This window comes from Cynocephalus volans, chromosome 5, assembly GCF_027409185.1.
Source record: "Cynocephalus volans isolate mCynVol1 chromosome 5, mCynVol1.pri, whole genome shotgun sequence".
Lineage (NCBI taxonomy): Eukaryota > Metazoa > Chordata > Mammalia > Dermoptera > Cynocephalidae > Cynocephalus > Cynocephalus volans.
Genome location: NC_084464.1, coordinates 103399667 through 103412679, shown reverse-complemented (window position 1 = coordinate 103412679; position 13013 = coordinate 103399667). Strand labels below are relative to the sequence as shown.

The 13013-nt window shown below is 36.8% G+C and overlaps 1 protein-coding gene across 2 annotated transcripts in view; it reads left to right on the top strand.

Moving 5' to 3' along the window:
- The window catches only part of SIM1 (SIM bHLH transcription factor 1), a 77535-nt gene extending 64800 nt beyond the window's left edge, over window positions 1–12735 (top strand). For both annotated transcript variants that reach the window (XM_063097045.1, XM_063097046.1), the window contains exons 11-12: window positions 4675–5077; window positions 6818–12735. In XM_063097045.1, the coding sequence (XP_062953115.1) occupies window positions 4675–5077; window positions 6818–7548 (1134 nt within the window). In that variant the 3' untranslated portion in view covers window positions 7549–12735. The remainder of the gene's footprint in view (window positions 1–4674; window positions 5078–6817) is intronic.
- Window positions 12736–13013: the final 278 nt, after the last annotated feature.

The window sequence follows — 13013 nt, the reverse complement described above, 5'->3', positions numbered from 1 at the left end:
ACGGGAACTAATAGAGTGAGAACTCACTCACTATCGCCACCCCCCAGAGAGAGAGCATTAATCCATTCATGAGGGATCTACACCCAAGACTCAAACATCTCCCAATACTGCCACATTGGGGATCAGATTACCACATGGGTTTTGAGGGGACAATAACATCCAAACTCTATCACCTTCTATATAAATGTTATGCATATATGGAACCTTTTCTATCTTCTTTTAACCACTTTCTCTCTAATCCTTTTAATTTTTGTAGTTTTTGTCTCAAAGATGTTTTCCAGCCTTTCTTCAATTTCCCTTGTTAAATTTCATTCAAATCTATTCTCCTTTTTCACAACTTGTAATTTATTTTTTTATTTCTTTAATTTCTTTGAGTTTGGTCAATTTTTGTTGCATTGTGTTTTGTTTTGTTATTGTGGGGGTTTTTTTGTTTGTTTCATTTCTTAGTTTTTAAATTTCTGATTCCTGATTCCAGGTGTGTGCACATATGTGTGAATGTATGTGTTTGTGTGTATGTGTAACTCCAAATGTTTGTGGAGGATACTTTAATCAGTTTAGAGTGCTGTCTTACAATTTTCTTTTGTCTCATAGTTGGCTATTTGTTGAGAATTTTTATTAGTTGCGATGTTTGTATCTCCATTTTCTTGTTTTCTCCCTACCAGAGATTTATATGGAATTTAATTTTTTCCCTGTTCCTCGGCATTTCATGGGCTGGGTTATTATTTTAAGAACACCCTTTCCTGTCAGTTTGTGAAATACAGTTTTTAAAATAAATGATGGCCATTGTGGAAGGGGGAAGGTGGAAGGTGCTGCTTGTTATTTTTCAACTTTTTCTTTTCATCTTTACTAGATCCTTAATTTCTTTCTCTCTCTCTTTTTTTTTTTCCTTTCAATGATGTTTCTGAGGACCACATCCATTCTCAATTTGAATTCTTCTCTTATGGAAATGACACTTTTCTAAGGCTGCCACTTTGAATTTTGCTTACTTTTGAGTCCTTTCCCCGTTCCCAGTGCTATGAACCACCAAATACTGCCTTGTGTTTATATTTTGGCACTTAGATTGTACTTTTTTTTTTTCTAACTGTGATTTTTGTCTGTGCTTTATCTATGTCATAAACTAACTCTCTCTCTCTCTCTCTCTCTCTCTCTCTCTCTCTCTATTTTTCCCTTTATGTAGTCTCTAAAACCTCCCTGCACTCTATTCTCTGCACTCACAGGGTCATAGTAACTACTGTTGGATTTTTAATTTTTTTTCTTACAAGTAATTTCAAGTTAGTCATATTCTCTACCTCTTAGTAATGCTAATGGTGTTGGTCATATGTGATTTAATTTGTGCTTCTTGATTACCTTATAGGTTTGAGGGGAGGATGAGTGGAGAGATTCGGATTCAAAGGGTTGCCATTGTCCTTCATACTCAGAAGCCTCTAGAATGTAATAATTTATTGGCCAAAAGGTATTATGTAATTCCTAATAAATTGTGCCATAATGGGATACTTGGGGACAAATTGGCATTATAGTAAAATTATAACTTACAAGATAACTTTCTTTTTACATGACAATAAAAATTCTTGGACTTGGATTATAGTTCTCAATAATTATCTTCTCTAAGTACGTGAAATACAGGGACAGGCATAGGAATCATATGTTTCAACACTAGAAAGGATATCAAATAATTATTGTATAATATAGAATATTAGAGCTGAAAGAAAAGTTAGAGAAAGTCTAATCTAACCCAATATATCATTCTACAGATGAGGCTAAGGAAGATGAAGTAATCTCCCAAGGTTACCCTGAAAGTTACTAGTAGGGATGGACCTGGAAACAAGTTCTCCTGGCTCCCTGTCCCTAGAGCCTTTTCCATTGAATGGCCCCAACTCTGGTTCAGCCTTTGGTAGGTGAACTATCACCATCACCTTTTTCTTGTTGAGACAAAAGAAATTAAATCTCCTTCTTAATGTCTTGCATGTAGTAAGTGGCAAAAGTGGGTGTGGGGAGGACCAGGAGCCTTCTTACTCGGCAGTCATTCATTGTGCTGTGCACGCTGTGCATATTGGCTGGCTGCCTTCTTCTCTTTCTACACTCTCTCTTTTCTCAACTACTTTTAATGAACACTGGAAATATTTTGGATCAAATAATGGCGTGTAGTGTCCTCAACAGAGTTTCCATCAAGTGCAGTTCATTATAAAGGGATGAATGTGGCCGGTTTTGATGGCGCTCACTGGCGCGAGTATACAGGTCTTCTTGGCAACAAAGGTTTACTACTCGGCTTTTCCTCCATACCTACAAAGCAGGGCGAGGTCTTGGTATAACTAAACCACCCAACTTCTGCCTGCTTGAATATCTCAGGCCCGTGTACTTGCCATTATGGTTTCCTGGCTATTGACAAGAGGCTTATTCTTCAAATTCTTTGGGTGCTCTTGAAATGTGTACCTCATCTATGCCAGGGTTGTCTCATGTTGAATTTTCTCTGTGAGTGACGAGCAGAATGTTCTTCTCTGCTGTGCCAATAGCACTTTTCCATATACACTCAGGGAAAGCTTTTTTCCCTCTCAACAGGGCTCAAAAGTCTTGACTGGAGTACTTCAGAAATAGGCATGGTTTATACTTTTATAAAAACAAGCAGAGTCTGGGCAACTCTTAGCTTGGAATAGCACTGATGGGCTGTGTTTCTCCAAAGCAAGCATATGCATGGTGCTACCAAAGGACACATGTTGAGCACTCAGCTCCCCACTCCACTCAGTAAGGCAAGGATGGCACCTTTGCTTTGTGGAAAGAGGATGGTGTTCACTGGGAGAAAAGGCTGATGGCATGTGAAAAGGGTAGCGGGGAGAACTGGGCTCAGGATGCCTTGATGCCTTACATTTTACAGTCTTGCAGGGAGAAAAGTTAAATTTTCTATATATTTTTGATGGAATATGCTGGTAGTCCATATGTACATTTGGAAAATATTAAAGTAGTTTTCAAAATGATAATAGAAAAACCTCGAACCTGGAAATTGCATAGAACTCTGTCCTGAGTGTGCTATATTTATTAGCATACTTTGGAGTTCCCCAAGAGGAAACTCTGTACCTCTTCTGTGTTCCCAGAAGCCCTAGGCTGAGTTGCCTGTTTGCACTGAGGTGCCAAGGGTCAGTTTTCTTCTTCCTGCTCAGGGTGGGCCTAGTGGGAAGGGGAGAGTTTGCCTTTCCTGCAAAGGTCTTGTCATGGGTGAAATCTGCTCAACCAGCATGTGACAAAGGAATAACTGGAATCTAGGATTTTTTTCTCTTCATTCCACAACATCACACACACCTTCCACTCTGCCTTCTGGAATGAGAAAGCAAATGTAAAATAAAATTATATTTTAGTTCCTGGGACTGTAATGCAGTTCCACCTCCTTTTCTGTAAATCTCCCTAACATTCGATCCTTTTTTCTCTCCTCTTTTTCCTAACAGTGTTTTATCTCAAGTGTAAAATCATGGTTTAGAGTGCAGGATTTGAGACCAGATAGACTGTGGGGAGCTGTGGCATCTTCTTAAAACTCTCAATGATGTAGTTTCCTCATCTATTAAATAGAGTTATATTAGTGTCCAGGTGGTTATTAGGATTAAATAATATTATGTATATGGAATGATTAGCATATTGCCAGGTACATAGCAAACTCTCATTAAATGACATCTATTATTATTATAGCAGTTAATCTCCATAGTATCTAGAATTGTGTTTGGCATTAGACAACCAAAAACTGGTAGAAATTATTATATTACTATTATATTAAAAATTATTAATTTTAGTGGCTTTTGAGGATCTTGAAACTGGGCATACGTCTTATGGAGGTCTGGCAAACATTTCATGTTTTCTTTCAACACTAGACCAAATGGTTTGGGTGTAGGTGAGTAGTATAATTCCAAGTCACATTATTGCCCATGGTTGGATTTTTTTCTGGTGATCCTAAGCATAATTGAAGTTTTACTTTAGAAAGCAGGAAGCGCATCCTAGTGAATAGGTCCAGCTCATGTGGTGCAAGACATTTTAAAAGCTATATTGCAATTGAATTAGATAAGCGTTTATTAACTATTCTACCATCCATCCAGCATGGCCTTCAGAGAGCCAGCAGTCTCGTATGAAGGTTAAGATTCAGCACATTGGTGCCTTAAAACTTTAGTTTTTGTTTTGTTTTCTAATTATTAAAATTTGTGGAAAGCACATAGGAATAAAATATGGAGGTTTTAAAAAATCTTTCTTTGGCAATACCGTCTAGGTAGTGATGAAGAAGTTGGGTTTGAATTTTGGCGCTGCCACCTGCCAACCTTGTGGCCTTGAGCAAATCACACTCTCTCTCTATCCATTCAATGGGGATACTAATATCACCATTAAAGGGTGACTAAAGAACTACATTCCATTCGATAATTCACATGAAGCACTCAGTATAGTGCCTGGTATTTAGGCCTTCAGTCGGTGTTTGTTATTATTATTTTTATCTCCTTTCAGCAGCCAAAAGGATTTTCCTTGTAGGCATCATGAATAATTAAGTGATTCTAAGTCAGGCTGCTTAGCCTGGTGCTGGAGCTTATTTGGGTGGCCTCAGGCCAATATGGCCTGAGGGATGCTTGCGGAGTAAAGGCTGTGCTTTATTTTCTTGTGTCACCCATTTGTTTATTTTTGCGATGGACTTTTCTCCCCCCTCGGTTTCAGTATTCGGGATTTCACACGGAAAGATCGGAGTCTGACCACGACAGCCAGTGGGGCGGAAGTCCCCTGACCGACACAGCCTCTCCGCAGCTCCTGGACCCCGCCGAGCGGCCGGGCTCTCAGCATGACGCGTCGTGCGCCTACAGACAGTTCTCGGACCGCAGCTCCCTCTGCTACGGCTTTGCGCTCGACCCCTCCAGGCTGGTGGAGGAGCGGCATTTCCACACCCCGGCCTGCGAGGGGGGCCGCTGCGAGGCGGGCAGGTACTTCCTGGGAACGCCGCAGGCCGGGAGGGAGCCCTGGTGGGGCCCTCGCGCAGCCTTGCCCCTGACCAAGGCGTCCCCGGAAAGCAGAGAAGCCTACGAGAACAGCATGCCGCACATCGCCTCCGTCCACAGGATCCACGGTAAGGGCGGTGGCGGGGACTCCGAGCTCGCAGCGTTCGGCCATACCAGGGGTGGCGGTGGAGGGACCGACCCAAATTGTTTTCTCCTTTGATTTACAAATGGGAAATCACACCCATGGGATTTTAAAAACCAAGTCTACTCTAAGTGTATTAATTTTGCTAGTGTTTGCAAAAATATATTCATTTTTGACAAGTTAGTTAAAAGAATTATGATTTTAAACATCAGAAAGTATAGGAATTAAGTTCATGTGAATTATTGAGAAGTCTATTGCACTTGCGGTGTGCACACATTTAAATTTCTCACGTGTTATTTTCTTCTGCACTGTTCTCATGCTGCAGTGTAGACTTGAATAGTACGTGGGCTCATTCAGTTAGAGTGGCGTTTCTTGGGGGGCACTGTTGATATGTTGGAGAGGACCACTCTTCCTTTCATAGACCGTCACGCATATCACAGAGGTTTAACCTCTGGGACATTAAATGCCAGTAACTGCTTCCCATCATTATGACAACCCACAAATGCCTCCTAGGAGTAAAGGACAGAGTGATACGTAGAACCCACTGAGATTTTCACTTTGGCATTATCATATGGCTTTACAAACACATGGAAATGGGCACTGTGGTTAAAGCCTTGATAGTTGGTAATGCTTTTTTCGTTGTTCATTTCAAAGTAAACTGTAAGGAAAGCTCCTTCTGTCCATTCCAAGCTCGGATCCAGGCAGGTCTTTGAAACCCTCCCTATTTCTTTAAGTCAGTGACATTAGAATTGATCTGAAGGCCCTGATATTACTCTTGTCTTTAGGATGGAAAATGTGCTAGACAATGTTGTCCCCGTCCATGAAGTCTCCTGTCAAATACCACCCAGACACAGTAATTTTAATTTGTTTGTGTTCTCACTTTTTATTTTTCTGCTTTTACTTTGAGAGTCTAGTTTGGTAGGCTGGTAATGGAGACCCAGGGCAAAGGGCAATTGCTTGCCAAAGAATGGAGTGAAGTGAAAATCCTGGTTTAACCTACATGGTCCAGAAGAAAATATTAGAAATAAGAAGAAAAGAGAAACGGAAAGCAATGGCTAGTGCGATCCAGGGCTTCTCTGTTGCATTAAGCAGTTTACAGCTTTCATATATCCGTACTTGTTTCTCTTCTCTCTTTTTATATTGACTTTACACTGTTTTGAGAATAATGTAGCTTATGGTATGTATTTTGGATGCACTATTTCTCCATATTAGATCTTTCTCCTTGGTTCAAAACAGGTTGTTATTAAAATTATAAATATTTGTTTGTTCTTTACATTATTTCAGAAATAATCTAAGATACCTGAGTAACTTTACGATTATCTATGAAGCTGATATCTATCTCTAGATTTGAAAAGATAATATTTATATTTTTGATTGGGACAAGATATATCTGTATATAATCTACACTTATATCACTCATGCTCACATATACACATATACATATGTATGAATTATATATATTTTTTAACCTTCAAATATTCTAAAATCTAATTTTAGAGCTTTATTGTAACTACCTACTAAAGATACATTTGAATTTAAAATTCATTGATTTTATATGAATTCAGTACAAAAAGTTGACAATCTCTCATGTGAGACCGTGTTTCAAATATTGGTGTTTTAGAAATGAAAGACATAAAGTTTATTTTAATAGGAAAAAGAAATACACTTACTTTTTTGGGGGGTCAAATTTTGAGGTTGCTTACTTTCTACTCTTTCTAATTTCTAGGGAGAGGTCATTGGGATGAAGATAGTGTGGTCAGTTCTCCAGACCCCGGGTCGGCCAGTGAATCAGGTGACCGATATCGCACTGAGCAGTATCAAAGTAGTCCACATGAACCTAGCAAAATTGAAACTCTGATAAGAGCGACCCAGCAAATGATTAAAGAAGAGGAGAACAGATTGCAGTTAAGGAAAGCGCCCCCAGACCAACTGGCTTCCATTAATGGAGCTGGGAAAAAACACTCCCTCTGTTTTGCAAACTACCAACAGCCCCCACCAACAGGTGAAGTCTGCCACGGCTCTGCTCTTGCCAGCACTTCACCATGTGACCACATCCAGCAGAGAGAGGGCAAGATGCTGAGCCCCCATGAAAATGACTATGACAACAGTCCCACTGCACTGTCTCGGATAAGTAGTCCCAGTTCGGATCGCATTTCAAAATCCAGTTTGATCCTAGCTAAAGACTATCTACATTCGGATATGTCTCCTCATCAGACAGCAGGAGACCATCCTGCCGTCTCTCCAAACTGCTTTGGCTCTCACCGGCAGTATTTTGATAAGCATGCTTACACATTAACTGGATATGCCCTGGAGCACTTATATGACAGTGAAACCATTAGAAACTATTCCTTGGGCTGTAATGGCTCACACTTTGATGTAACTTCCCATCTAAGGATGCAGCCAGATCCAGCACAAGGACACAAGGGAACATCTGTCATAATAACCAATGGAAGCTGATGTTTTTCTAGAGTATTTTGTTCTTTAAGGATCTCTGAAACATATTTATAGTTTAATGCCCTATTACTAGCATTTACTATGCCACAGATTTTAGAAAGGATAATTTAAGTTACTGAGTATGTGACATGTGTTCCAATGAAATAAAACATAACACTAGTATTCAGGGTTATAAACAGATATGGAGCTAAACTGAATACACAAATTGCCCCTTTAATTATATGGGAATCAGAATAGATACATTTTGAATTGAAAAATGCTCATGTAAGATGGAGTGAGCAGTATACCACATGAAAAAGACTGGTGAGTAATAACATTACATTGTGATGACCCAGCAATCCTCATACACACAGACCACTATTCACAGACCACTGTGTACCCTTTAGATGGAGAAATACAGAATATATTCCATAAATAGACCACAAATAGGTAAATTTCCTTAACCCTAGCACATTAAGCTTCATAAAGAGATTTTCATCCTCAAAATGACTAAGAGAGAGAGATACATCCTGTAAAATGATTTCTTCTTCGTGGTTTCAAACCACTAGCTCATTTGGTTCAGGCGTAAATTAGAGATATGGCTCTGGATGTGGTCAAGAATGACTTTTCACCTGGTATCCATTATGAGCAATCAGGAAGTAGTGATTTTTCACCTTACTTTTGAGTTAGACAAAGACCAAGATTGCACTGACATAGCAGTAAGGGTTTTTCTATGTAAAAGCACTGAGATGTTGGGACACACATCAAAAAACTTGTGTGCCCAATTGAAGTAGTTTAATGAAGATGGAAAGGCCAGAGGCAGAGTGAAATGAAACAATAAAATAAATTATTTAAAGCTCAGAACAGGTAAACAAAATATTTGTGACTTGCTTATAAAACCAACCAAATAAATAATTCAAACCAATTCACCAAGAAAAAAGGCTGATGAGTGCAAAAAATAACTAAGGAAAACCAGTAAAGTGCTACATGACAGGCGTGTAAGTGTTTGAAAACATTTCAAAGCACAGATGTGCCAATGTGACAACATGTGGAAAGCCTCGGGAGAGAGTCTAAGATAAAAGGTTAGGTTGATAGACAAGTGTTTAAAGACTGAGAGTAGTACTGCGACTGAAAGAACAGGCAAAATGTTCATTTTCCTTATTGTTTGTAAGCAACAAAAACAACAAACTTGGTCTTATATCTGCGTGATATAGTGGAAAGAACAGCAGACTAAATGCCAAAATCTCTGGGTTCCAGTGCTGACCCTTAATTTTGTGACCATAGATGTATCACTCACCATGCCTGGGCACCAGTTTCCTGGGTTGTGAGGCAGCTCTAATGTTCCATGGTTCCATGGTTCACTGGTGCAGCAGAACTGAACATATTAACCGATTAACTATCCACTATGAGTTGTCAAGACTAATCATTCTGGCTTCTCTGCACACATACAGAGGTCTAGATGCTTTGTAACTCAAGCAGGTGTGTGGGCTCTTTTAGGCATGTATAGCTACAGTCAACTTTCTAGATTCAGCCAAAATATAGATAGTAGAAACTTATGAGGGAAAAGAAAAATAATAAGGTTTATTTAATGCACCAGTGTGTAGAGAAGTTTCAAAGATAATATTTTCTAGGAGTACCATGCCTGAAACTCTTGCCATATTCAAGAAGGGGAATATACTGGAAGTACTTGATTTATAATTCTGAAAATATAACATGACATTGAACACTCAGGGATTAGCATTATATTTTCACAGTTAACAGTTATTTGGCAGTCCAAACGTAGGTGACAATCTGAACGATGATAAGATGAGAGATGAATACTGGGTTATTTGTACATGAGAGAAGAGGCTACGTAGACTTAAATAACTACTTCTTGGGTATGATAGAGCAACATTTGTGCTGTAAATGCAAAAAAGTGCAAGTAAGTGAAAACGTTAGTGGTTATTATATGTATTTAAAAAAATCAAAGTATAATGAAAACTAAATTTTGCACTATACAAGCAAAAATATTTAGTAATTTTGAGAAAATTATTTGTGAGAAACCCCTGGAATACTTAAAATGGATTTTTGATCAATTTGCAACATGAAGTAACGTTTTAGGAATGTTAAGGTTTTGCAGAATTCTATGGATAGATAAATGTTTCAAAGACAGAAATATCTGATGAATATGGTGTTTTTAAGAAAGGAAATCTATACAGATGGGTTTTACTGATTAATATATACATTTTACCAAATGTGTCAGGGATAGATGCTGTAAGAGAAATGGAAACTTAAGAACCAAGGAAAATGAACTGACATTCATTCTTTTAAAGAAAAGATTGTCACTAGTGGAGTTTTAGTATGATTTTTATATAAAGGATAGTTAATTGGTGGAAGGAAAAAATTTTGAACTTCACAGATAGGGGGTAATCACAAGGAATAATAATGCTCTTTAAAATGGTATGACCAATATTTTTAAAGGAAGACAGAACTAACTAAATTACATCTTGATTAAAAATATTGGTAGATTTACCCAGTTTTAGACATATAACCGTTTTTTAAACTTACTGAATGCTAATAACTTTATAGTAGCAGTATTATTACATTACATCTAATAGGCCCACAGTATTATATAGCTTACATTTTTTGCAATATGGTATGACTATTACAAAATGATCCAAAATAAGTTAAGACATTTTATGACAAGGTAACTTAAAATATGCATAGATGTGTTAAAATATATTTATAATCTACATTATTTCATTCTGTGCAGGAACATATCTCCTCATAAGGAAGACGACGTCTATTTTAAAAATATGGGATATAAAATAAATATGTTCCCAATAACTTAATCAGTTAAAATTAAACTTAAATTGGCATTAGTTTTAATCCTTAATTTCTGTAACTTTGATAAATGCTGAGAGCCATGATTTTTACATCACCTTGCAGATTCATAAAAATGTGCTGGGACTGGCTAGTTAGCTCACTCGATTAGAGTGTGGTACTGATAACACCAAAGGTCAAGGGTTCAGATCCCCATACTGGCCAGCCACCAGTAAATAAATAAATAAGACAAATAAAAAAAAAAACGTGCTATGTCCAATTACCAGTACAATTCTTATATGTATCAATTCAATAGATAATACAAATGCTTTCTAGTAATAGTAAGAGTATTTTTATTGCCCATTTTACCTACCCTAACTAATAAAAAAATTTGAATGACCAAAGAAATAAGTGAATATTTACCCAATATTCCTTGGAAAAATTTCTGTTAAAACTATTACCGAAAATATACAGATTTTTTGTATTATTTTTGGATGCATAATATTAACATCACAGTCACTACAGGTCAGATATTTAGCTCCACAAGTTTTTTGACATATTATACTGAATATAATATGCTAGCTATTCTAAACTCTAAATGCCTGATATAAGATACTGTGACAGTGCTGATGTGACATTCGAAATGAGACAGGATGCAATTAATGATTTGCCTTCAATATTTATACAGAAAAACCATTTATTCTTTCTTGATTATATTTTACAGGGCTAGAATATTCCAATTGGGTACTAGTCTCAATTCTCTCTACACCCTGCTGCCACATGCTACCTCTGGGCAGAGAATACCACTTAAAATAAACTTTAATAGGATCATCTAGAAAAGAATAATGTGCTCCATTTTTCTTTTCTTTTTTATAAGGGATGAGGATGAGGATAAATTCTAGCACAGTTTCTAATACATTTGGAAAATATGCATAGATATTTAAAAATAAAATGAAAGACTCCTACCCCTCCCCAAGATTTAGGCCAAATTAGTTTCATAGATGACAGTACAGATAAAGAGACATTCTAAATATAGATTTCATATTTTATGGCTTTCTCTCTCAAGAGCAGGACATTACTAAGATATTTAGAGCAATTCTATTAGTACTAGTAGTACTTGGAAGTGACAGAGTGAATACTGATATTTGGAAAGCTGAGTATTTGACTATTTGGGTTTCATTCACTTTGCCTAGTGGAATAGCTTACACTTTAATACAGTTTTTCTCATTTAAAAAGTGTGAATGCCCAGATTTGTCTCCCTAGTTCACTTAAATCACAGATGTAGACATTTTCTGAATGAAGAATGTAAACCCTGCAGTCCTCCAAATAAGTGATTCAACATTCACATAAATGTTGAGTTTTTGTGAATAGGGGTTTAAATCTAAGACAGCAAAATCTATTGGCTAGTTCTTACCATGAAACATATTGTGGATAAAATATTCATTGTCATTCTAAATTTTAGATGAGTAACAGAACAGCTATGGACAGATACAAAAGGTATCACGCATAGAAAATGTTTTGGGGGAAAATGTCTGTGCGGTGCTCATTTCTTATGTGCAGGGCTCTACGGGTAGTACTTAACTCAAGAGGTGAGATTGTGCTCATTTCCAAATAGAGGTTTGTTCAGATTTCCTTCTCTAGGACTGTATGCAGAAAGGATACACACACATGTACATGCACACACACACACAGAGAAAATATGATTTTTATATTACCTGTGAATTTATAAAAATGTGCTATATCCAATTTTATATATATATAAATATCTATCTCTCTATATATCTATATCTATGAGGAGTCTTCAAAAAGTTAGTGGAAGGATTCGTATTATCTTTTAATTCAAATTTTCCATGAACTTTTTGAAGTAACCTCATATATACATACATACAAACACACACACACACACACACACACACACACACACACACACACACACACACACACACACACACATGGTGGTTCACACAAGAAGTCCTAATTGATAATTTTAAACCAAACGTTTGTAGTTTTACTTGTTGCAATTTTGCTGCATGGGGCTTTGATTTCGTAAATCTGTATGGGGGGAATTTGCCCTTATTTGTGGATCTAGGGCACATTTAATTACACCTAATAACCCTGATGTGTTTACATTTCAAAAGAAATGAAATCAGCGTAAAAAATTTTTGGAAGTACTGTAACCTTTTTTTCCATTTTTTCCAAAGGGAAATAGTTCAAAAAATGAAACATATGAGTAGGCACTTCAAAAAAGATAAAATATTTTATGTTTGTTTTTTGACCGACATGCTATAAAAAGGATTATATTTGTGAGAAAAGATATTGATTGCCAATATTTCAAATACCACCTTGCAATGTATAGTTTTTAGTGACATTGTAGTATAAAGCTGTAATTTGAACTTTTACTTTGGAATGTAAAGTAGAAAATATTAGCTATGTCAATGATATCTTGCAAAGTGTTCTCATTTATAATTATTTATATTGTAAATAGCTTTCTGAAGTAAATTTGGAGTTAATGTGCATAAAATGTATTTATTATGTGAGGAACTTTTTGTTTTAAAATATAGTTACCAATATGCAGTTTGAGTGTGAATTATTCATTGAAAGAAAAATCTCTGCAGGACAAAACAGACTGTTAACTAAAAGACTAGTACTGTAAAGAAACAAAGACCATTTTAGCTCTAGATTCTCTT